Raw genomic sequence first — 21,831 nt, 5'->3', positions numbered from 1 at the left:
ATTAAAAGCTAAAAGTACTAATAAATTATAAGAAAGTGATGTAAGGATAAACAAAATTAAATTTTTTTTTTTTAGCAAAATGTTTTTAACATCCTCAAATATAAATTCACCTCTAATATGATTTGTTTTTTTAACATCCTCAAATATAAATTCACCTCTAATATGATTTGTTTTTACATTTTATTTTTACTTATTGCACCTACATATTTTAAGTTATATATTGTGGCCCCTATTTTTATTATTTTAAATTATATATTTCATTCTCATTAACCCTTTCTCTATCAAAATTTTAAAATTATTTATTACCTGGTGAACTGGTCAATTTTTTGCGTAATAGTTAAAATTGTAAAATTCATCTATTTATGTAGTCAGCTTTTCTCCAGATTTTAAATAATATTTACTTTGTCATTTTTCAATTCTAAAAATTATTGTAGTTTAATATAAATTTTTTGTTAAGAGTTGATTGCTAAATATACAACATGCAGCTTTCCTTTCCTTTTTTTTATTATATATATATTTTTATTTTATGGCTTTCAATGAAGAAACAATGTCAAAAAATGCTCAATTGAATCCGGTGAAAAAACAATAAACCAGACGCGGATTGCTCAGAGTTGAAATTCTGCAGCATATTTAGAGACGCTTCTCATTACCGGATCACTTCCAATGATGCATCATACTAAAAAAACCAATAATCGATCAAAGTTCCAAGGGGTGTCATCAAATGAAAGAATAAAACTATTTAACAAGGATGAAAGAAGTGAATACCACAAAATTGCAACTAAAAAGCTAAGCCAAAATCATTAATTAAATTACATTTCTAGTTTACATGATACAAAATATGAAGATCCCAAATTCTCAACAACCGGTACACTAAAATTTCAGTGGAGAATAATACAATTTGGCTCTTCCGGTCTCTACCCTCTCTATAGCAGGGAACGTGCAGCCCTCAACCAGCAGAATATGTATTGTCTTCTCTCTATTATAACAGCAGAAGTGGGCAAATCAATTGATGTAGGAAGAAGAAATTAGTCCCTGCAAAACAAAAGCCAAAGGTTAAAATGCTAGCTTTTCATTCAAGGAGGAACAGCTCTCAAAATGTCTCTGGCATCGCAAATTTACAAGCGATGATGCAAAGGTTATGATGTCTTCTGAAATTATCTAGAAATTAAATGTTCATAATATAAATTCCAGCTTATGTTAAATTCAAAACTAAAATTGGCACATTCACCAAAATCAATGAAAATCTTCATTATCCAATAGCAAAGGTTCTTCAGGTCTGGTGTTGGCAGCAGTTTATATCCATTGGAAAACTAAAAACCTTGTGGGTCATAATCAATAAATGGAATCAGTAGGACCCTTCCCCAATGGGCCGATTCCAAATCTAGGCTTTTATTCCAAGAAAAAAAACTCCCAAATCAAATATCTACCATAAAATGGTGTCCAAGGCACAGTAAATATCCTAATGTCCTGGTCAACCATGGAAGAGAATGGCAAACTTCAATCAGAAAGAAGTATGCATCATCTTAATGAGCAGACTAGCTCGAAGCAAATATTCAGAAGATGTGATCTAGAATAGAGCAATTCCAATTCAGGATGGATGCAAAACCAAGCCTCACAAAGACATTAGAATTCTGCCCCAGTGCCTTATTTCAAGTATCAGATACATGACATGACTAATTTTTGGACATCCATTCAACCAAAGTAATGAAAGAGATATTTTGATGATGAAATGAGTTTGCTTGATTTTACGTGATAGTAAGCATCTATACTGCTAGTCAGCAATGAGAAGTAATACATAACCATGCATGCTAAAAATTGCACCATAGATGCACAGAAGCATAAGCTGAAAATGCAAAGTAAATTTTCAAAGAGAATAAATCCAAGTAACAATGCAGAGGAGATGTTGAATAATTGAAAGAGGAAATTAAGAGGGTTATGTCTGCCAAAGCAATGGAATTCACAACTCTTTACAGAAACTTCCATTCAAAATGCATATTGTTTCATCTTCTTGTGCTCCCAATTAATATATATATATATATATATATAAAATAACACATAAATGCAGAATCTGGATAATGTAATATAAGGGGATCGTGACTCTACAACATGATTTTGAAAATTTGCAGCAGCACAACAACAGCAGCCAAGCCTTAGCCACAAACTAGTTGGGAATTTGCACAAATACACAAAATCTTTTGTTTTCTTATGGCTCTATTAACTATAGATAATACTAAACTGAATTCAAAATGTCCTTTAGTATCCTAAAGGGTTGAAATCAATCTTAAATGACAAGAAGAAAGCGCCAATTCATTTTGTTTGGAATGCAAAAATCCATTTAAAATATTGTGACAGCAAATAAATGTTTGTTTACTAATGCAGCCTAAATGTTGACCACTTTCATAAAGATTGGAACATCCATTGCAAAGACCCAGCAAATGCAAGCGGACAAATTCATATGAACCAGAAAATAGCAATACAAGGATATCAGCATCCAAAATAAAAAATTGCTACGTGTGAAAATTGTGGCATGAGGTGTTACTCACCAGTACTTAATCAAGCCATCCCAGCCGCAGGTTGCCACTTTGCTTTGCTCCAATGGATGCCACTCGCACCCAATGCACACACCCTCATGACACTTAAGTGTCCTGAAAACCTTACAACTCTTCCAGTCCCAAAACCAGCATTTACCCTCACCATCTCCTGACATAACAAACCGTCCATCTGGTGAGAAATTTACTTGGCAAGCATAACCTGCCACAATATGCCCAGCAAACCTCTTTTTCTTATTCAACTGAAACCTTTCCCTGGTACTGTATATAAGAATCTGGTTATCCAAGCTCTGTGCTGCAAACCAATTTGTGTTGGGATGAACCGCGATTGATGGCATAGAATGCATGTGAGGTTCACTAATATACTTGATAACAACAGGAATCCCAAATTCCCATACACGAAGTGATTTATCATCACTTGAGGTAACAAATCTCCTGTTATTATCCACAAAAGTAATGGTATTTACGGCCCCCAAATGTTGATCATACTCCTGAGTAATCTGCCCAGTGTTCATATCCCACTGCACAATTTTCTTATCACTCATACCCGCTAACAATATATTCTGCTTATCATCATCAGGGTTAAGCTTAACAACATAAGGGATCTTCCCAGTTGAAAAAGTTGATATAACCTGGCCAGTCTCTGTATCCCAATATTTGATATTCTTATCATACCCAGCAGTCAAAAACTTAGTACCATCATTACAAAATGAAATATCCCTAACAGCCTTTGAATGACCCATGTAAGTTCTCATACACTTACCCGAATTGAACACATCCCATATCTTCACCTTGGTATCCATCCCTGCAGAAAGAATCAAATGCCCATGTTTGGGGAAAAACCTTATTGCAGAAACTCCCTTCGTATGTCCACTCCATGTGTGCACAAGTCTCTTTGGTATATAACAATGATCGTTAGTTGCTTTAGCGTCCTTAGGTGGCGCAATCCAGGATCTCCCTTGATAATCCCTCTCTTCCTTGCCATGAAAAGTACTCTTATCAGCAACAACCTCTCCTCTATCAGCTCCAGCTCCTTTCTCTTCTTTCTTCTTTGCATACTCCTCTGCGTATTTCTTCTGTTCTTCCGTCAACTCTGTTTGCAAACCCTCCTTTTTGCCAGCCCACGGGCTTTTCCTATTCTTCATCAACCAAGCATCGGTCGCCGGATTTTCAATCTCCGCCTTATCAACAACCGGACCCACATCCTCATCCTCACCTTCCTCGGTTTCCTTCTTTTTCTCAAATTTTCGTCTCTTTTGCTCGTGCTGTGGTATATTGTAAACCGAAATGCCATCATTCTTTTTCAAAGCATCCAAATCACCAATGTAATTGTTACCTTCAGAAGCCGAGGGATCAGCAGCGTACCCATATTTGTGGAATGTATTATACTGCTCGTCGAAGACAAACGAATCGATGGCGGCGTCCTCCACGAAGCCAAGCTTGTGATTTCGCATTCCCTGGGCGATACCGTCCTTGGCGAAAGGATGGGCAGGGCCGTAGATGGGAGCCCAGAGCTGGTCATAGGTAGGGTTAAAGGCGACGGCGTGGTTGACGGGATCAATAGGCTTAGATAGGGTTTTGTTGGCTTGCGCCACCGTCAGGGCTAACATAGTATCGTCGACCTTCGGGGCGGTGGATTTGGCGGGAAGGAGGCGTGGAGGAGATGAATCCGGTGAAGAATTAGGGTTTTGACGGTCATGTTCGCCTAATTCGTCGTCGTCTTTGTAACCTCGGAGAAGATCCATGCGTGAATCTCGGATTTGGAGTAGTGAAGAAAGTGCTAGGGGTTTATCGAGAAAAATCTGAAGAAAGTTTTTACACGCGGAGACGGATTAGTTTATATATTAAACCAAAAATTTAAAATCCTTAAAAACATTATTTGGACATCATCCTACGAAGAAAAAAAAGTGAAAATTAAAAAAAAAATACTCAAAAAATTTATAAAATTCAAAAATTCGTAAAATCATGATATGGTAATTATTCAATGATATAGTTTTTTTAATTATTTTTTATATAATTCAAAATTTTTAAAGAAAAGGGATGACCTAGACTTTGAAGTACCGGTGAACTACAAAATGGAAGCTACTAATTTAATGACTTTGTGAATCTTAAATTTTAGAATTTATCTTATATATTGATAATGAAAATTATGGAATTGAATTAAAGATTTATAAAGTAATCGTGACTGCTACTATTCAATAAGACAAATATTTACCGTGCAAGTATAAAAAAAATAAGACAAATATTTATGAAATATATGAATTGATTTGAAATGATTTTCACATTTCAATGCTTTTTTTTTTTTTTTTGACATTATTTCAATGCTGATTATATGAATAATTTTGTTTCAAATCCAATTATACTCTACTTCCAATTATGTCAAATGACTCAACATTCAAATATTTAGAAATTAGTGTAATTGAAAAACAGTTAGCTAACTTCCAATTATGTCAAATGACTCAACATTCAAATATTTAGAAATTAGTGTAATTGAAAAACAGTTAGCTTATATGAAGCGATTTCATGCATAAATTCATGTATGTACTTTTGCGTAAAAAAATCATGTGGTATCTTTATTTTTTATTTTGATTTATTAAATACTTCAATTTATAAAATTATACCAATTAAATACCTCAAATTGTAAAAATTATACTATTGAATATTTAAAATTCTAAAATTAGATCAATTAAACACTTATTAGATAGTTAAAAAAATATGAAAATTACATAATTCCAGAAGTATAATAGGTCAATCGCAAAGTTTCAAGTTACACCAGGTTTTTTCTCTAAAACTATATAAATTAAAAAAATATATGCTATAAGCATAGACTGACCCCAAAATTAAAAAGTATATACAAAATATATTTTGCCCTCCCTAAAATATTGAGAAATATGTTTTGCTCCTTAAAAATTTTACCAAGGAGGGCTCCGGAATATAGAGAATCTCCATTGTTTTATGGAACTTTATGGTATTGGAATATTGAAAAATTACTAGAAAGTAGAACTTATATACGTGCAAACAATATAAATTTCCATAAAATGCAACATAATTCACAAACAATACCATACATATGATATGATAAAATCAAGATTACTCGGTCAAAATTAAAATTTCAAGGGTTCTTCATCTTGATCCTTAGCTTTCTTGCTATCTGTGATGCTTTAGGATGCACTGGCCTTTTACTGCACTCACACTGTTCTACTTCAACCCAGTTTATAACTTTCAATATCAAATACTGAGGAACTTTTTTTGCATCCCCATCTGCTTTAGATGATTTCTTCATTCCATTTTCCAAAGCTTTTTCTATAAACTCCATAAACCAATTCCCTGCTTCAGTTTCAATCTGCTTACCCAATTTAATTGTGTTGCTTAAACTGCCATTTGCTGGTATCTTGTTTTCATCATTTTCACTTATAGCTTCAAGAGCCAATTTTTGACCTCTGGATGACTTTTGGTTAGTGTTTGTCTGGTTTCTTCTTTCAGGAAATGCAGCAACTGATTTGTATAATGCAGCTCTTCTCTTTGATGAAGATAATTCTGAGTTCATAGAATTGTGTACAATTTCGTGTAAGATTGGAAACTCCTCTTCAGGCTTCTTCTCTTTCTGTTCAACAAATTTTGGGTTCTGACCAATTTCAGTCGCTGAAGTAGCTGCTTGAATTGACACCATGTCAGTAACTGCTTGAACAATCTGGTTATGAAATTCAAGGAACTTGTCAAAACAGGCTGTTGGTGCTTCTGGTTTAGCAGTTTTAGTTATTTTTGAAAACGTCCTGCAATATCAGATAATGGATAAACCAATTAATTAAACAAACAAGAAAAAAAAAATCCAAAATGTAACAAAACTATGATGAGACATGGCAAGTTTTAGTACTTGAGAGATCGAACTAAAGTTTCAGTAGCTGAAGCATCTCTTAGGGCCTGCAGGGCTATCTTTTGAGCAGTTTCTCTCTGCTGGACAGCTTCCTGTTATGCACAAAAATTAGCAAAACAAGGCCAATATACTGCATGCTTGGTTCATCTTGGAAAGGAAATGAAATGAAAATGAAAATGAAAATGAGAACAGATATGCAAATCCAAAAAATTCTATACCTAAGTTTATTTTTTAATTAACTAAACAGAATTTGATAAATCATACTTAAGATTATATAAAGAAATAGATGTCATTGATGTAAATTTAAACTATGTAAATATAAAAATATGAAATTAGTTTCAGATTTTTGAACCAAACCCAAAAAATAAAAATGAAACTTATTTCAAGAACTGCATTCCATTCCCAATCACAGTACGAATCAAACATAGCTTAGTTAATAGGATTGTTAGGAATTCCAAGTTCACCTTTCCAAGTATGCTCAACTTTCCTGGCAAAATGATGGGCAAAGTTGTAGTATTATCAGAAGCAGAGTTGCTACTGCACATAAATTGTGGTTCTGGGGCAGGCTTTGAATTAGAGTTCTGTGATTCTCCATCCATTTTGAGGGAAGTCACCACTCTTCCATTCCTCAAATTTGGGGGTGGAGTTGCGCTTTTCTTTTCCTATAAAAGAGCAACAGTTTATATTGTAAGTGACAAAAAAAAAAAAAAAAAAAAAAAAAAAAAACACAGAACAAAAAGAATATTCTTTGAAAAAACAGAACAGAGCAAAACAGGGCATGACTTGAAATTCATAATTGAGGAAAAATGTACCTACAGATGAGTTGAAGGGACTAATTGGAATTCTCGCCTCTCTTTCACAAACACTTTTGCTTCTTGGAAACTTTGATGCAGAAGTTGCTGCACAGCTTTTTCTAAGTAATGCAGGACTCTCTCCTTTAGTGTCCACCATTTTAGCAAGCAAACCACCACCAAATGAGCACCTGATTGCACTCCCATTTCCATCTTTACCAATTTTCCCTCTTATAATGGGAGATGCTACTTTCGCACAACTCACTCGCTGTTTAGCAGGCGTACACTGATCAAAATCCAAAGGAATTGGCTTTAAAACCATTGGAGACGAAACCCCATTATCCCAATTTTGTCCTGTTCCCCAAGAACCCCTCCTATGACCAGAGGCTTTTGAATTAGGGTTTTGTTCATTTCTTTCCCCTTTTCTTCTTAAACCCATTAATGGTTCCGGTGTGCCAACTAACGGGTGTCTTCCAGGAAGTGGCTTTGCGCCTTTAACAACAGGAACAGGAGAACCTGGCTCTAATCTATCAACATAAATGAACTGGCCTAGCTGCATTTTATTGCTGAGAACAAAATCATCTTGCTCAGAGGGAAGACTAACATAAATTGAGTGCGAAGAATCAGATACTTTAATGTAGAATCCATGTTTAGGAAAAAGATTTTTCTCGTCAAGATCAGCTGGGACAATATCCGTCACTTGAAGAAGCGAGCTTCTATGCTCACTGGTCGGTTTTGTCCCTGTATCCATTCCATTAAGAAGCCTCAATAGAATTCCAGGTGCCAATGCCGCCATGGCCGGAAAATCAAGAACTAGAATCAAGAAAGGCAAACCCTACCAAGATTTAAAGAAACTCAGTCGAGATTTTAAAGAAAGATCATGAACGGTGTGGAAAGAAAAGGGCTTCTTAGATTTTGAGTTCAGAATTTGGGGGTTTTCATGGCTGGTGGTGATTGGTAAGGAAAAGAGAAAGGGAGAGAGAGGGGAAGGAGAGGTAGGGCAGTGACTACTGAGAGGACGTTGGCAACGGTAAGTTGGATGAGAATTTTTAAAAAATTTGAGATTTTTGGAACGTTGAGGCAACGGTAATATGGTGGTGCGTCTATTCGTAATGATTTTGGAATCGTCAATACGGAATGAATAATTGTCGGTTGGCTTCGCCCGTATCCTTTTTATTTACTATTTTTTGGAGGTTGCAGGTCCTTCTTTCTATTCTTATATTTTTATCATATTTAATATATAATATATAATATAATTTCTTAATTTACCTAATAAACTTTAAATTTAAATAAAAATAATATATAATCAAAATTAAATTATCTTATTTTTTCAACTAATTAAATTAAAATTCTTAAAATTATTATATACTTCTATATTTAATAGTACATAATTCAATTTTTTTTATTTTATTCAGTTGAGTTTGTATAATATAATTTCTTATTACATCCGATAGAGTTTCGATTTAAATAAAAAATTAATATGACCATTCAAAATTAATTCATTTTATTTTTTCAATTAATTAAATTAAAATTCTTAATTATATTTTTATATATCTATAAATTTAGTTTCTAATTCAGTAGAAACGTTTTTTTAATCTCAATATTCCCACCAATTATTATAATAATAATAATTATTATTATTATTATAGAAGATGGACAGACACAGATTGATTGATTGATTTTTTTTTTTTTCTTGTGATTTAGTCTAGATAATAATGGAAATTGCAAAAGTACCAGGAACATTTTTATTAATTGGGTATTTGGGTTGGACTTCGGCCTCCTACTTGGGTTGTTTAAAAAATATCGGATCCTAGTTTACAAGTACACCGGTCAGGCGAGTCTCGGAAGGTTGACTGGCCACGAGTGAAACTATAGGAAGTTTTTGTCGCAAAATAAGGTGACTTTTGTCTTACTAGTATTAATTTTATATTTTTATTTTTATTTTATTAAAGTTATATATATTTATAAGTATTATTTTAATTTTATTTAATTATTTAAAGATTAATTTTAGAATGAAATTCTTTCAATTGTAACATTTATTTTCATTTCCATTTAAAATAAGTTTTAATTAGTTCTTCCAACTTGCAAACAGTATTTATAAGCACATATGTAATCATTTATTATAATTATACATACATATATATTGAATATTGTGGAGAAAATTAAAAATGATCTCCATTGAAGAAAGAAACAATACACGATATACAACTCGGGACTAGAGTATGCAATTTCTAGTTTCTAAATATAAATCAAATTGAATCGATTCAATTTAATTTAATTATTTGAGTTTGGTTCATTTTTTGGATTAATTCGATTTGATTTTCAGTTCTTAATTAGATTTTTCAATTCAATATAATCAAAACCAAACTGAATCAAAATATTTCTTAACTTTTCTACTTGAACCAAAATCAAACTAAACACCTTAGAGATCAAATCGAATTGAACCGATCAATTAGGTGGTCCAAACATGGTTGAGGTACATTCAAGCCAGTTAGGCTACTGTACCAAGTCCTTCAATCTCTCATTAATTTTTCGTGTCTCTATTCCAATTCTTGAACAAATTGCCTGCAAAGATATGTATCTATCAGACTCGAATCCATTACTATATTGAACAAAATTTACACACACACACATATATTTATACCTGGGACTTAATTGTGTAGATGAAACGGTCACCAGCTTTATTGCATGAAAAGCTAACTACTTCAGCTCCTTCTTCTTGCATGACAGTAATAACCTCATGTAACATAAAGTTCTTGCTCACCCCACTTATTATATTCACTTCTACTGTACAGTCATTACTCTTTACATCTAATATCGGTAACATTCTTGAATTTCCGGCTGCCAGTTGATCTTTGCAAGAATCATCATCTTCTTGCGCTTGTGCCTTCCTTATCTTCAGTTCCTCTATTCTTGCATGCATTTGCTTTATATGACTCGCAGCTTCTTCCAGCAGTTCAGGAGCTGATAACTGTATATATGTTTGGTTATTTAGTTATGTTTAAAAGGAAGGAGAGAACCAAACTAACTCCAGTAATAGCTGTAGAAGAACAGAAAAGAAAATGAGAGAGACAACCTTGGATCGGGGACGAAGAACAGAAGCAAGGCCGGCAAGGATATTTTTTAAATGCATTCTTCGATCTCTCTCTTTCAAGTTTCTTTGAATTCTAGATGAGTGATTACTTCCTTCCATTGATAAATAATGTCTGGGAAGGAAATTAATAGGTATGGAGCCAGACCTTGTACATTTATCGGAGAGAAAATAATACTGTGTAATAGGATATCAAAAAGGAGTGGACTATATATAAGCGAACTCAATCCGGTGAGAGTGACTACACAAGTTCGAGATCTCCGAGTAGCGCACTTTGCTGAGAATGTCAAAAATTTTCATGCTCTATGATTCGAATGGGATTAAACTTCCTGGTTAAAAAAAAAAAAAAAAGAGTAGACTATATATAAGGGAATAGAATTCATAAACTCATCGTAGATTTGAATTGAGACGTGTAGTGTCAAATTCATGGGTGTATATGGTCGGGAATATAATTTTCAAATAATTATTGGGTTTCACAGTTAGTTCCAAAGGTTTCGTTTGTTAATGACAATCACAATTCACCATTTTTAGGATAAGATTTGATTTTATATATGGTGTTTAGGACCACCAGTTACGGATATAGAAATATTTTTATCCGCGGTTCAACATATGATTTAAAAGAAATATATATCAAAGACATAAATAAATTAAAATTTATAGATCAATTTAAATAAATTATATATTTTTATTAGAAAAATTTAAGAAAAGAGATCTGCGACTCTGTACATCAAACAAATGAATGAACGATTTTTTGAAATTTTTTAATGATTTATTTATTTATTTATTTTTTGAATGGATGATCAAAAATGATAAAATTTACCTATACACCAGTGACTAATAAAAAAATGTTATTTTAAAAAATTGTTACCCTTTTAACCATATTTTTTTTTCAAAAAATAATCATAAAACCTCTATTTGACCAAAAAATTATTTTTCATTAATTTAGTTTATGTATAAGGCTCACATATGAGACGTAAGTAAATTCTTTCTAGTCAAAATACTCACGTTATAAGCAAAAATATATTTTGATTAATTTGGTGTATGAGACGGTCCATACACCCCGAGCATCTAATTTCTGTCATTTTAATGCATTTCTATTAATATTTAATAATAAATTCTTAAAATTTGAAATTCTTGTAATTCTAAATTTTTTTCTCAATTCATTAGAGGTCATATAATTCTAATTCTAATTTTTTCATAGTTTTATAAAATAAAATTTTTAATATTTTAGTTAGTTTACTGCAACTAAACAATAAAAATGAGTTGATTAACAAATAATATTTATATGTTATTCAAAAAAATATTTTCTAAATACAAATTGTTTCAAAGTATGTGATTTTGAAGTGTGGAGAGCCTTTAATTTGTGTGTGAAAATGAGAACAAAAAGGCGGCAGAGGAACACGGCAATATCTTGTCGTAGAAAATTCAAGCCGCAAAAGAAAGCATAATCGCGTTATTATAAAGCAGAATCAATAACTGTATTTATTTATTGTGTAAATTTAAAAAACATTCTTCCCAGCACAACCATAAAAAATAAAAAATAGAAAAAATAAAGAAAAACTATCTAATATGCAATTTCCAATGAATTCCTGAAATTGCAACTATACTCTACACATATTACATTTCATTATTTTTTCGGTATAATATTATATATTTTTTTAAATTAAGGTAGATAAATTAAATAGCTTAAATGTTTGACTTAAAATCTCTTTTTTTTTTTTAATACTTAAAATCTTTTTTAATATATAAGTAATCTTCAAATTAATTAAATTTTAATTTATGTGTCTATTATTCAAGCATTGACCAACCTTAAGCTTGGACATTATTATTAAATAAAGGCCAAGGAAACCAGTTTGGGTTTCTAATATGGGGCATGTGAATCTGTGAAAACACAACCTGCGCCTTTAAGATTAAGTTCAGTCCAGGTCAAAGTATCAATTATTATATAATAGAAGAGATGAAAAAACTAAGGTAAATCAATTTTTTTTCTTTTATCTGTGTGAAAAATTAAAATTTAACAGTTTGGTTGTCACGGAGCGCGTACCATTTTTTTGAATTCTTAAAATTTAATTTTGATCCGTAAGTTTGACTTTTCAAAAAATTGAAATATTCTCGCATTTATTTCTGTTGACAAAACAGTCTATAGTCTAAAATGTGTATCAGTATCAGTCAAATTTCATACTAAAATGTGTACCAGACCGGCCATTTAACATCAACTTCAGGTTTTCTTGAATGAAAAAAAGGAAAAGAATCTATTACTCTAGTTTCATTCCCATTTAGCAGGAGGAAGAAGAGGTCAGGGGAACGCTTTAATATAACTTATCAATGGTTCCCCATTATCATAGATTAGTTATAACTAACCATCTTTTGTTTCAAGAATGCTGAATGATTAAGCAATTTCAACGAAGGTTAAATGCAAAATATAAATGGGTCAAAGTGTACTGTAACTAATTGCCAATTTTGCTAGTTACTCAGCAATTTGTATTTCTTTCAAAACTCAAGACTCCTCCTCAGACATGCAATGAATACAACATCAAACAAACTCCAAAATGTCTCGTTTAATTATGAAAAAAAAAAAGAACATGCTACATTGCACCTGCTGATTATCTTGCTGGTAGCCATAATAGAAGTCCACAGGCCATGTTATAGAGGTGTTGCAAATCCTGCCAACAAAGCAAATAAAAGGTCGTCAGACGTAATTTGAATGCTATAATTTCTGAATTCCCAAGCTTCCACTGGATATATAAGATCTATCGAGTTGATTGTCATAGAGGTGCACTAACCCAGAACAACCATCTAAAGCAATCTAATAGAGTCGAATTGCAGGTTATCTATAGTATGCATTTAGACAATACAAGGCCGATTTGTACACAGAGAGATTGTCTGGCATCGAGACTGAAACGTCTTTTCTGAAAAAGCACCAATTTGGATGCTATATTGAAAAAAAGAAAAAGCAGTGTGGTAGTACAATTTAGTTGTTTTGAAGCTTTTATAATTAAGTCGTGTGAATTTCAATTTTAAAAGAACAAACTCTAACGACCTCTAATCAATAATTATGACACAGTTCATTTTTCACATGGCAACAAAGCTCATCACAAAACAGTTTATCTGAATAGGTATGTTGTCACAAAATAAAGTTAGCAGAAATCAGAATCGCTATATGTAAATTCTGAAAACTTGAAGGAGCCAAATCAATAATAAAAAGAAAAAAAAAAAAAGAATAAATAGTGTTATGTGAGAAAAAATTCCAGTTGATCTTGGGTAATGCATGCGGGTTTTGTTCCTATTATCATGTGAGTCATATAAGAGATCTAAGAAAAAATTAGGAACTCCACTCATCTTTTCCTACTCATGAATTTCCCACCGACTTCCATGTCAACCTAAAAACCAGGAATTTGCTGTCAACGTAATTATTAATTTCTGAATTGGCACAGGCATGAAGATTTGCTATTTTGACTCATTTCTGGTATTGAAGGAGAGTTAAGTAGTAAGACAAAAGAAAATGCACCAATGGATCAACAAATACTATGATAAGGGCGCAAAACAAGAAAATACCAGGTAAATAGCCAATGTTATAGTTACAAGGCTCTAGTTCATGCCATTGCAAATCACAGGACATTAATAGGAAAGTTAAATAACAAATGATCAATTTTAAAACTACCTTCAGATAGACATCCCCAGGTGTTATTGTGCAACGATAGCAATGAGGTGAACAAGGCAGAGGCGGTAACAGTATGCAATGGAATCAAAGATTGTGCGCCACCCAACTCCACAGGAAGCCTATAAAAGCCAAGAAGTGAATCTCCTTAGGATTACAATAACAGGATTATTAGTTTATTACCACCCATAAAGAGTATTTGGTGACAATAAAAAGTTCAAAACCTTTAAATAAAGCCAATGATCCATAATTGGGATTGATACAGAGTAACACACAATACTATAAAATAAGAGAACAACGATAAACACATTGCTACATCCAAACTAGTATTAATATGCCATTTGATTACAGACTAAAATTTTGAAAATTTGAGGCCCTAAAATATATCTTAATTGAGATAATATATGCAAGTAAAAGGATCAAGAAACAGGCTCAGCGAGTCTCTGTCGCACCACCAGCGATCCTCTTCTTGCAGTTCAGTCACGCCTTATTAAGAACTTTCCTCGCTCAAATCCAAGCACCTAAAGTACAACGGCGTTGGTATCACCTCTTGTGATGGCGGCGGCTCCACATGAGCCTGCCGGCCGCTCCTATGCTGCTGCCCTTTCTGATTGCAACTCTACTCCCTCTTCATTGGATGATTCTCGCTCCTTTGCGTCAATTCAGGATAACAGGAGATTGTCGAATATTAGTATTGGCAAATTTAAGGGTTTTCCCTCAATTGATTTCTCTGTTGATGATGTAACTCAATTAATTTCTCCGTTTCGATTTGCACTTATTGGCACTTTCAATTCTGGTCGACCTAACATGCCTTTTCTTAAGAAAAGTTTTGATGCCGTGGGCTTCAAAGGCCCCTTTTCAATTGGATTGATTGATGCCAAGAATGTTTTGATCAACTTTGATTTAGAGATTGATTTTCTCCGTTGCTGGCTTCGTCAGATCTGGTACTTCAATGGTTTTGCCATGACAGTCTCAAAATGGTCTCCAGACTTCCGACCGAATATTGATAGTCCTATAGTTCCGATTTGGATTTCACTTGAAGGACTTCCTATTCATTTATTCGACAAGGAGGCTCTATTTCTTATTGCTAATTTGATTGGTGCTCCTCTTAAGATTGATGCTGCCACATCTTCTCGTATCAGACCCTCGGTGGCTCGAATTTGTATTGAAGTTGACCTAACAAAGGAGCTACCTGACAAAGTCTGGATTAATAATGGAAGACATGGTTTCTTCCAATCTGTTGTATATGAAGGTCTTCCTCAATATTGTAGCTCCTGTGAGAGGATTGGTCATTCCACCCAATCTTGCAAAGGGAAAAATGATCAACATCATGTCTACGAGGTTCTGCCAAAAGCTGTTACCACAAAACCTGTCCAATCTAAACATGATACCCAGAATCAATCACAAAATGTTGCTCCTCCTAAAGCTTGGATTGTAAAAAATACTGCTGCTCCCCCCTCCTCTCATCTGCCTTCAGCGATTAATTCTATTCCCCCCGACCAAACGGCTATGCATGATGTTGTTATGCAATCTGCTCTCGGCTGTGAAACAGCCTGTGCCATTTCTGATCATGCTGATATTAATGCTCCAAATGATGCAGGTGGGACTACTAACTTGGATGCGGTGAAGGACAACACTTACGTGGCTTCCGGTGGGCTTTCTGATGCTGGTCCTGACCATTCGGTTAGTGATTATGATTCTATTGGACACAAATCTGATGGGGATGCTGATCTGGATATGGGTGTCGATTCCATAGATAATTTGAGAGCTATTGGTACCTCTATTGGAAATAAACTGAATGCAGCTTGTGAACTACATGATGGATTTGTTGCTGTTACAAAAAAGAAATTTAACAGGAAGAAAACTCCCCAACCAATTGAGCCTATGGTCACGCGTCGTTCCAAGAAAACAGTTGCTTTTGCCTCTAGCCTTATTCAATGAATATATTATGCTGGAACCTTAGAGGTATTAATTCCTCTATCAGTCGCCTTCAAAAACTCTGTGTGGATTACAACATTAAACTACTTATTATTATAGAACCTATGGTTGCTTCTTGCAAATGTTCTTCATTTGTTTCTCGTTTGGGTTTCAATAATTTTTTCACTAGCTTGAATAACAAGATTTGGTTATTGTGGAATGATGTTCACTTTGCACTTGAAAATTTCCAAGATGATATACAGCTTGTTTCAGTTTCTGCAAGAATGAGATCCCCTGATTTTGTTTTCACTATCTCTGCTGTGTATGGTCTTCATTCTCGAGTCTCTAGACTATCCCTGTGGGAGAAGCTGGAGAGTATGGCAGATTTATCTCAGGGGCCGTGGATAGTTGGTGGTGATTTCAACACTATTAAGTTAATTTCAGAGTATAAGGGTGGATCTTCACCAAATCTGCTCAGTATGCGAGATTTCTCTGATTGTTCCGATTCTTGTGGTCTTGTTGATTTACCTTTTTTGGGCAATCCTTTTACATGGACTGGAGTGCGCAGTTCTGGACGCGTGTGGGAACGTCTTGATCGCTTTATGGCCAACCAATTATTCCTTGATTTCTTTGATGAGATTCAGATCAAGCATCTCGATAAAACCTCTTCGGATCATTCCCCTCTCCTGCTGAATTGTAAAAAGAGTCTGTTTAACTCACCTAAGCCTTTCAAGTATCAGCATATGTGGCTTAGTAATCCCTCTTTTCTTCCCATGGTTCTGGAGCACTGGAACTCCTCTTTTTCTGGAGGGGGGATGAAGGGTTTTCACCTTAAACTCAAGGCTCTCAAAGGTGCGATTAGGCAATGGAATAAGACCATTTTTGGTGACATTTTTTCTGCTATTAAGGATGCTGAAATGGCGGCCGAGACAGCTGAAAGAGATTATGTTACAGATCCTTGTCCGGAAAATAGGAAGGCATGGCAGGAAAAACAAGCTCATCTTCTTAATAAACTTCGCCTTGAGGAAATCTACTGGAAACAAAAGTCTCATGTTAAATGGCTAGAGGATGGGGACTCGAATACTAAATTCTTTCATACTTATGTCAGGCTATCAAGGAAATTTCAACGAATCTCCACAATCAAGAACTCAGATGGTGTTTGGCTTTCGTTGCAGGGAGACATAGGTGAGGAGGCGGTCAGGCATTTTTCCAGTCTCTTTCAGGGTGAAGTTATGCAGCAAGATTGTAGCCAAATTCTTGAGTATCTTCCCTCTTTAATTTCAACGGAGCATAATTTGGCTTTGGGTACTATTCCTACTGATTCTGAAATTAAACACGCGGTTTGGCAACTTGATCCTTCAAGTGCTCCTGGTCCAGACGGTTTCGACGGGAGGTTCTATAGAGACTGTTGGTCTATTATTCAGTGGGACGTTTGTAGCGCTGTTAAGGAATTTTTTCTGGGCCTTCCAATACCTCAGTCTTTCAGTTGCGCTCAAATTATTCTCATTCCTAAAGTCGAGAATCCAACAGTTTTTGGCCAATTTCGTCCTATTTGTCTTACTAACTTTATTAATAAAGTGTGTACTAGAATTCTGGCAAACAGGATTGCTCCACTTTTGGATCTCTTAATCTCTCCGGAACAGGCTGGTTTCATGAAAGGTAGATCAATTCACTCCCAGATTCTATTGGCTAATGAGATGATTCATGAAATTGACAGGAAAGCTAGAGGAAACAATATTGCCATTAAGCTTGATATGGCTAAAGCCTTTGATCGTGTCTCATGGTCTTTCTTAGAGGCAGTCCTACTTCGCTTTGGCTTCTCTCAACCTATTGTTCGACTGCTCATAGCGAACCTTTCGGCCACCAGACTGTCAGTTTGCGTTAATGGTGCCAACTATGGTTTCTTCGCACCTTCTAGGGGGGTCAAGCAAGGGGATCCACTCTCTCCTTACCTATTTACTTTGGTATCTGAATGTTTCTCTCGCGGTTTGAAACATCTTGTCTCTTCTGGAAAAATTCAACCTTATACACTTGCTCGAAATTGTTCACCGGTTACTCATTTGGGCTTTGCAGATGATCTGTTGATTTTCATAAGGGGGGATATGAGAAGTGTCGCTAATTTTAAAAACTTTCTCCTTAATTATCAAGCTGTTTCGGGCCAGTTGATTAACTTTGAAAAATGCTCTTTCTATTGTTCGAAAAAATTGAGGTCCCTGACCGTCTCAAGAATTGAAGCAGCTCTCTCAATTAAAAAGAAATGCCTCCCTTTCACATATCTCGGTGCCCCAATTTACCAAGGTATTAATCGTACCTCATATTGCAGTGAATTGATTAAAAAGATCTCTGCTAAGCTTATGGGATGGTCTAAGACAATTTTATCAATGGCTGGCAGATTGGTCTTAATTAAGCATGTTTTGAGTTCAATCCCCATACATATTATGGGTGCAATGAAGCTTCCGGCTCGTGTTATTGGTATTTTGGAGACTCAAATGGCAGACTTTTTATGGGGTAAAACAGATTCAAAACATAAGCATCATTGGATTAAATTCCAGCAGCTTTGTTTTCCTACTGCTAAGGGCGGCTTGGGTCTGCGATCCCTCTCTTCCATTCAACATGCTTACTCAGTCAAACTTTGGTTCTCTTATATGAAGCGTGATTCGATATGGTCAGATTACATGTTTCAGCGGTATCACCGAAAAGGTTTTATGTCCTTTCAAGCGACCGATTCTTGCTCATGGAAACGCATTTGTCACGCTCATGAAGTGGCTTCGGAACTAAATAATTCTGCAGAGATTGTGTCACCTTCTTTTGCTATCATTCATGAGCATGTTCGAGTGCATAAAAGCAACACTTTGCTATTTAGCATGGTGTGGGACTCTTCTATCCCTCAAAAAATCTCGGCCTTTACTTGGAGGTTGCTCCTGGATGCTCTTCCTCTTCCTCATAAGTTGAACGTTATAGGGATTAATGGGCCTTATTGCTGTCCTCTATGCTCCTGTTCATTAGTCACCATTGATCATCTGTTTTTTCTTTGTCCTAAGGTTCTATGGGTATGGAATTTCTTTAGGCAATATTTGCTTTCCGGTGGCAATTCTACTTGTCGCACGCTGCGTCAAGAGTTGATAACATGGTATTTGATTTCTCGGCCACAAAGTACTGCAGGCCTCCTTCGCCGTCTGATTCCTCTAGTAATTATATGGCATGTATGGAAACTATACTGTAATTTTAGCTGGGGTGAAGGTGATGCAGGAACTCACTTACTTCAGCAGCACATTAGTAAATTTATTTATGATTGGGGAGTTGCTTGTTCACCTCACAAATTCACTAGAAATCCTGCCAATGCTTTAACCGACCTGCTGCCTGCTAGTTTTGGACAGAGGAATCATCGCAAACTCTCTTTGGTTTACTGGAGAAAGCCGACTACAACAGTTTATAAAATTAATGTGGATGCTTCCTTTTCCGTTTCTTCTTCTTCTGGCGGCGTAGTCATTCGGAATTCTAATGGGAATTTTGTGGCCGGCCACTCCTTTCTCCTCTCAGCAGTATCTCCATTTCAGGCAGAGCTTCAAGCTCTTCATGAAAGTATCAAATGGTGTACTCAAAGAATTCCGGCCCCTTTTCAAATAGAAGTGGATTCCTTGCAACTGGTTCAAATGTTACAACAATTTCATAATATTTTGTCAGACCACAAGATTCACTTTATCCAATCTTTCCTTTTATCCTCAAAGTCTTTCATCACACATATATACAGAGAGGGAAATAAGGTCGCTCACTCTCTTGCTACTCAGAGCAGAATTACTCACAACTCCTTAAGTTTTTTCTCTTTTGACTCTTTGCCTCGAACTACTAGAGCTCTCATTATTTCTGATTGTACTGGCTCTCCTTATTTGAGATATAAATAAACGTTTCCATTTAAAAAAAAAAAAAAAAAATGCAAGTAAAAGGAGGTAACTGAAACAAAATCTTTGCATTCAATGCATAAAAAGAACTAAATCAAAAACCTCAACTGCTATATTGTGGGCTTGATTACCTCATTCAATGTCTATAATTCATAAATCAATTACCGAAGAAACCAACAAAGAAGAACGCAGCATGCAATTTCAGTTTCCTTTCCTTCTACTAAATCACTCTAAAGAATACGTTTTCTTTCTGAATCAAGAAAATAACGAACATGCAAATTTCTCAATAATAAACGAATACATTCATTGAACTAGAAAAAAAGAAGCTAACCTGGAGAAGTTGAGCTTGTGACGGGATAATCGACTACCAGAGGAAGGCTTAGGGGAGGGTCCACTCAAGCTAGCAGCTTTTGAAGTAAAAGAGCAACTTTTATTCCTTGTTGTAGTCGCAGTTGAATCGGTTAAAAGGGTTTTCCCAGAAGCTAAAGAGAATTGTAGGATTCTTCTTGCACCATTGGCCGCCATTTTTCTTTCTTTCTGTCCGCTAAGCAAAAGCAAAATGCCTCTTCTGCGGAAAAGAAAGGGTTTGCGGTTTCTGGGTCGGATGCGAGTTACTTCGAATATGGGCATATGGAGTCACACAAAATAGGCCCAGAACGGAGCCCATATAAATGGATCATATCCACAAAATTAGCCCATATATACTTTGGACCTTACTTTCTACGGTTGTTTTTACTTTTAAAGGTAGAACTACTTTTTTTAGAGAAAAAAAATTATTTTTAACAAAATAAACTTTATTTACGTTATTTATTTTCACACAACCTTTTTTTTTTTCTGAAAGGCCATTTTCACAACAACCTAATGGATTATATCATACACTAAAGATTTATTAAAATAATAATTGAAATTAATAAAGAATCGAAACTTTATAAACTAAAACAATCAGTCTAAATTCTTGCGTGAATTTAAACTTTTTAGTGCAAAAATTGCAGGTGAATTATAAATTCGGGAGTAAATTGAGCTAAATGGTGAATTTTATAGTATTTTTTCCTGAATAACAAGTTAAATGGCAAATTCGCCTTTATTCCTTTCAATAATTATCATTGTAAGTAAGAAATAAAATCCCTCACTTAATAAATTTTGTGAATTGATTAGTAAAATTTTTCTAATAATGATGTTTTCTCTAAATTATAATATGGATCGAGAAGTGCTAACTTCCTTCTAGGACAAAGACAAGTCATGCATATCTTATGCAGAATAAAGATGTGAGCTTACAATATGCACATGTAGATGTAGTGAGCGTGACAAATTAATGGCCCTGGCCCAGAAGTAGCTCCTCCATAGGCATCTCCGTGTCGCCACAAATATATACACGTGCAATTGTTAGACACTTTAATACCCAACAATTAAATGACCACAAAAGAATGCATAAGCCAAAGCTAATCAAGACGGTGGCTTGATTAATCTTTTCATTTACAGTGATTAACAAGCCATGCATGGTATGTAGGATTAATTATAACATCTTAGATTGTCTATTGTATGCCATGTGAAAACAGAAAACAAAACTCTTATTTTACAAAACATTATCCATTTATATTTGTTTCATTACAGACTCAGCTTACCAATAAGTATATAATCTAGTTTGTATCATAAATTCAAGATTGAAACAATTGATATGTCATCAAAGAAATATATAATTATGAATTTCTAGAATCATAAATTTGGATTAAAAGGACAAGAATCATTAATTCAATGACGGGATGCTTTCTTGGAGTTGATTAGTGATTAGGTTTGTTTTAACTAGGATTGACCGAACCGCTTATAACTTCCATATTGTCATTGTATTTGTTGTTTTATTAAGATGGTGAGGCTGGTACCTTACCCTCATCATCTTCAATGTACTGCTTATTCTCATCCAAAACTTGTATACAGCAACTTGTCGCTTATTTTGTTAGTCTACACGCACAAATTCAAGAAATTCCACAACTCTCAATGCGTCATGCAAGCAATATATAAAAACCAATTTCAAAATATCAAGTGAACGAAATGTTT

The 21,831-nt window shown here is 34.6% G+C and overlaps 4 protein-coding genes across 4 annotated transcripts; all 4 read right to left on the bottom strand.

The window, feature by feature from the left end:
* Positions 1-772: 772 nt before the first annotated feature.
* LOC105644577 (Transducin/WD40 repeat-like superfamily protein) lies at positions 773-4,380 on the bottom strand. The gene is made up of 2 exons (XM_012229975.4): positions 2,544-4,380; positions 773-1,032 (listed from the first exon to the last, which is right to left on the bottom strand). Exons 1-2 carry the CDS (start codon positions 4,292-4,294, stop codon positions 1,026-1,028), a joined length of 1,758 nt encoding a protein of 585 aa, XP_012085365.2. The 5' UTR covers positions 4,295-4,380; the 3' UTR covers positions 773-1,025.
* A 1,173-nt stretch (positions 4,381-5,553) lies between these two features.
* Positions 5,554-8,281, bottom strand: LOC105644586 (protein CORTICAL MICROTUBULE DISORDERING 4). Its single transcript, XM_012229981.4, has 4 exons — positions 7,240-8,281; positions 6,888-7,085; positions 6,424-6,515; positions 5,554-6,322 (listed from the first exon to the last, which is right to left on the bottom strand). The coding sequence occupies exons 1-4, from the start codon at positions 8,008-8,010 to the stop codon at positions 5,662-5,664; spliced, it is 1,722 nt and encodes a 573-aa protein (XP_012085371.1). The 5' UTR covers positions 8,011-8,281; the 3' UTR covers positions 5,554-5,661.
* Positions 8,282-9,671: 1,390 nt separating this feature from the next.
* Positions 9,672-10,789, bottom strand: LOC105644965 (transcription factor bHLH167). Its single transcript, XM_012230472.4, has 3 exons — positions 10,291-10,789; positions 9,859-10,185; positions 9,672-9,779 (listed from the first exon to the last, which is right to left on the bottom strand). Exons 1-3 carry the CDS (start codon positions 10,405-10,407, stop codon positions 9,711-9,713), a joined length of 513 nt encoding a protein of 170 aa, XP_012085862.2. The 5' UTR covers positions 10,408-10,789; the 3' UTR covers positions 9,672-9,710.
* Positions 10,790-12,744: 1,955 nt separating this feature from the next.
* LOC105644587 (uncharacterized) lies at positions 12,745-20,375 on the bottom strand. The gene is made up of 3 exons (XM_012229982.4): positions 20,111-20,375; positions 13,967-14,085; positions 12,745-12,968 (listed from the first exon to the last, which is right to left on the bottom strand). Exons 1-3 carry the CDS (start codon positions 20,302-20,304, stop codon positions 12,949-12,951), a joined length of 333 nt encoding a protein of 110 aa, XP_012085372.1. The 5' UTR covers positions 20,305-20,375; the 3' UTR covers positions 12,745-12,948.
* Positions 20,376-21,831: the final 1,456 nt, after the last annotated feature.

The sequence above is a fragment of the Jatropha curcas genome, chromosome 3, assembly GCF_041381405.1.
Source record: "Jatropha curcas cultivar XTBG-Jc1 chromosome 3, XTBG_Jcur_1.0, whole genome shotgun sequence".
NCBI lineage: Eukaryota > Viridiplantae > Streptophyta > Magnoliopsida > Malpighiales > Euphorbiaceae > Jatropha > Jatropha curcas.
This window is presented reverse-complemented; position numbering and strand designations above follow the sequence as displayed.

Bases quoted from the DNA above. Each gene is read 5' to 3' on its own strand.
- LOC105644587 (XM_012229982.4), bottom strand. From the start codon at position 20,304: ATGGCGGCCAATGGTGCAAGAAGAATCCTACAATTCTCTTTAGCTTCT. The intron at 14,086-20,110 runs GTTAGCTTCTTT...TGGCTTTTATAG, and splicing joins CACAAGCTCAACTTCTCCAG to GCTTCCTGTGGAGTTGGGTG. The intron at 12,969-13,966 runs GTAGTTTTAAAA...CTTTGTTGGCAG, and splicing joins CTGGGGATGTCTATCTGAAG to GATTTGCAACACCTCTATAA.
- LOC105644586 (XM_012229981.4), bottom strand. From the start codon at position 8,010: ATGGCGGCATTGGCACCTGGAATTCTATTGAGGCTTCTTAATGGAATG. The intron at 7,086-7,239 runs GTAGGTACATTT...GCTCTTTTATAG, and splicing joins TTAGTCCCTTCAACTCATCT to GAAAAGAAAAGCGCAACTCC. The intron at 6,323-6,423 runs GTACTAAAACTT...CTGATATTGCAG, and splicing joins ACTTTAGTTCGATCTCTCAA to GACGTTTTCAAAAATAACTA.
- LOC105644577 (XM_012229975.4), bottom strand. From the start codon at position 4,294: ATGGATCTTCTCCGAGGTTACAAAGACGACGACGAATTAGGCGAACAT.
- LOC105644965 (XM_012230472.4), bottom strand. From the start codon at position 10,407: ATGGAAGGAAGTAATCACTCATCTAGAATTCAAAGAAACTTGAAAGAG. The intron at 10,186-10,290 runs GTTGTCTCTCTC...ACATATATACAG, and splicing joins TTCTTCGTCCCCGATCCAAG to TTATCAGCTCCTGAACTGCT. The intron at 9,780-9,858 runs GTATAAATATAT...ATATCTTTGCAG, and splicing joins TCTACACAATTAAGTCCCAG to GCAATTTGTTCAAGAATTGG.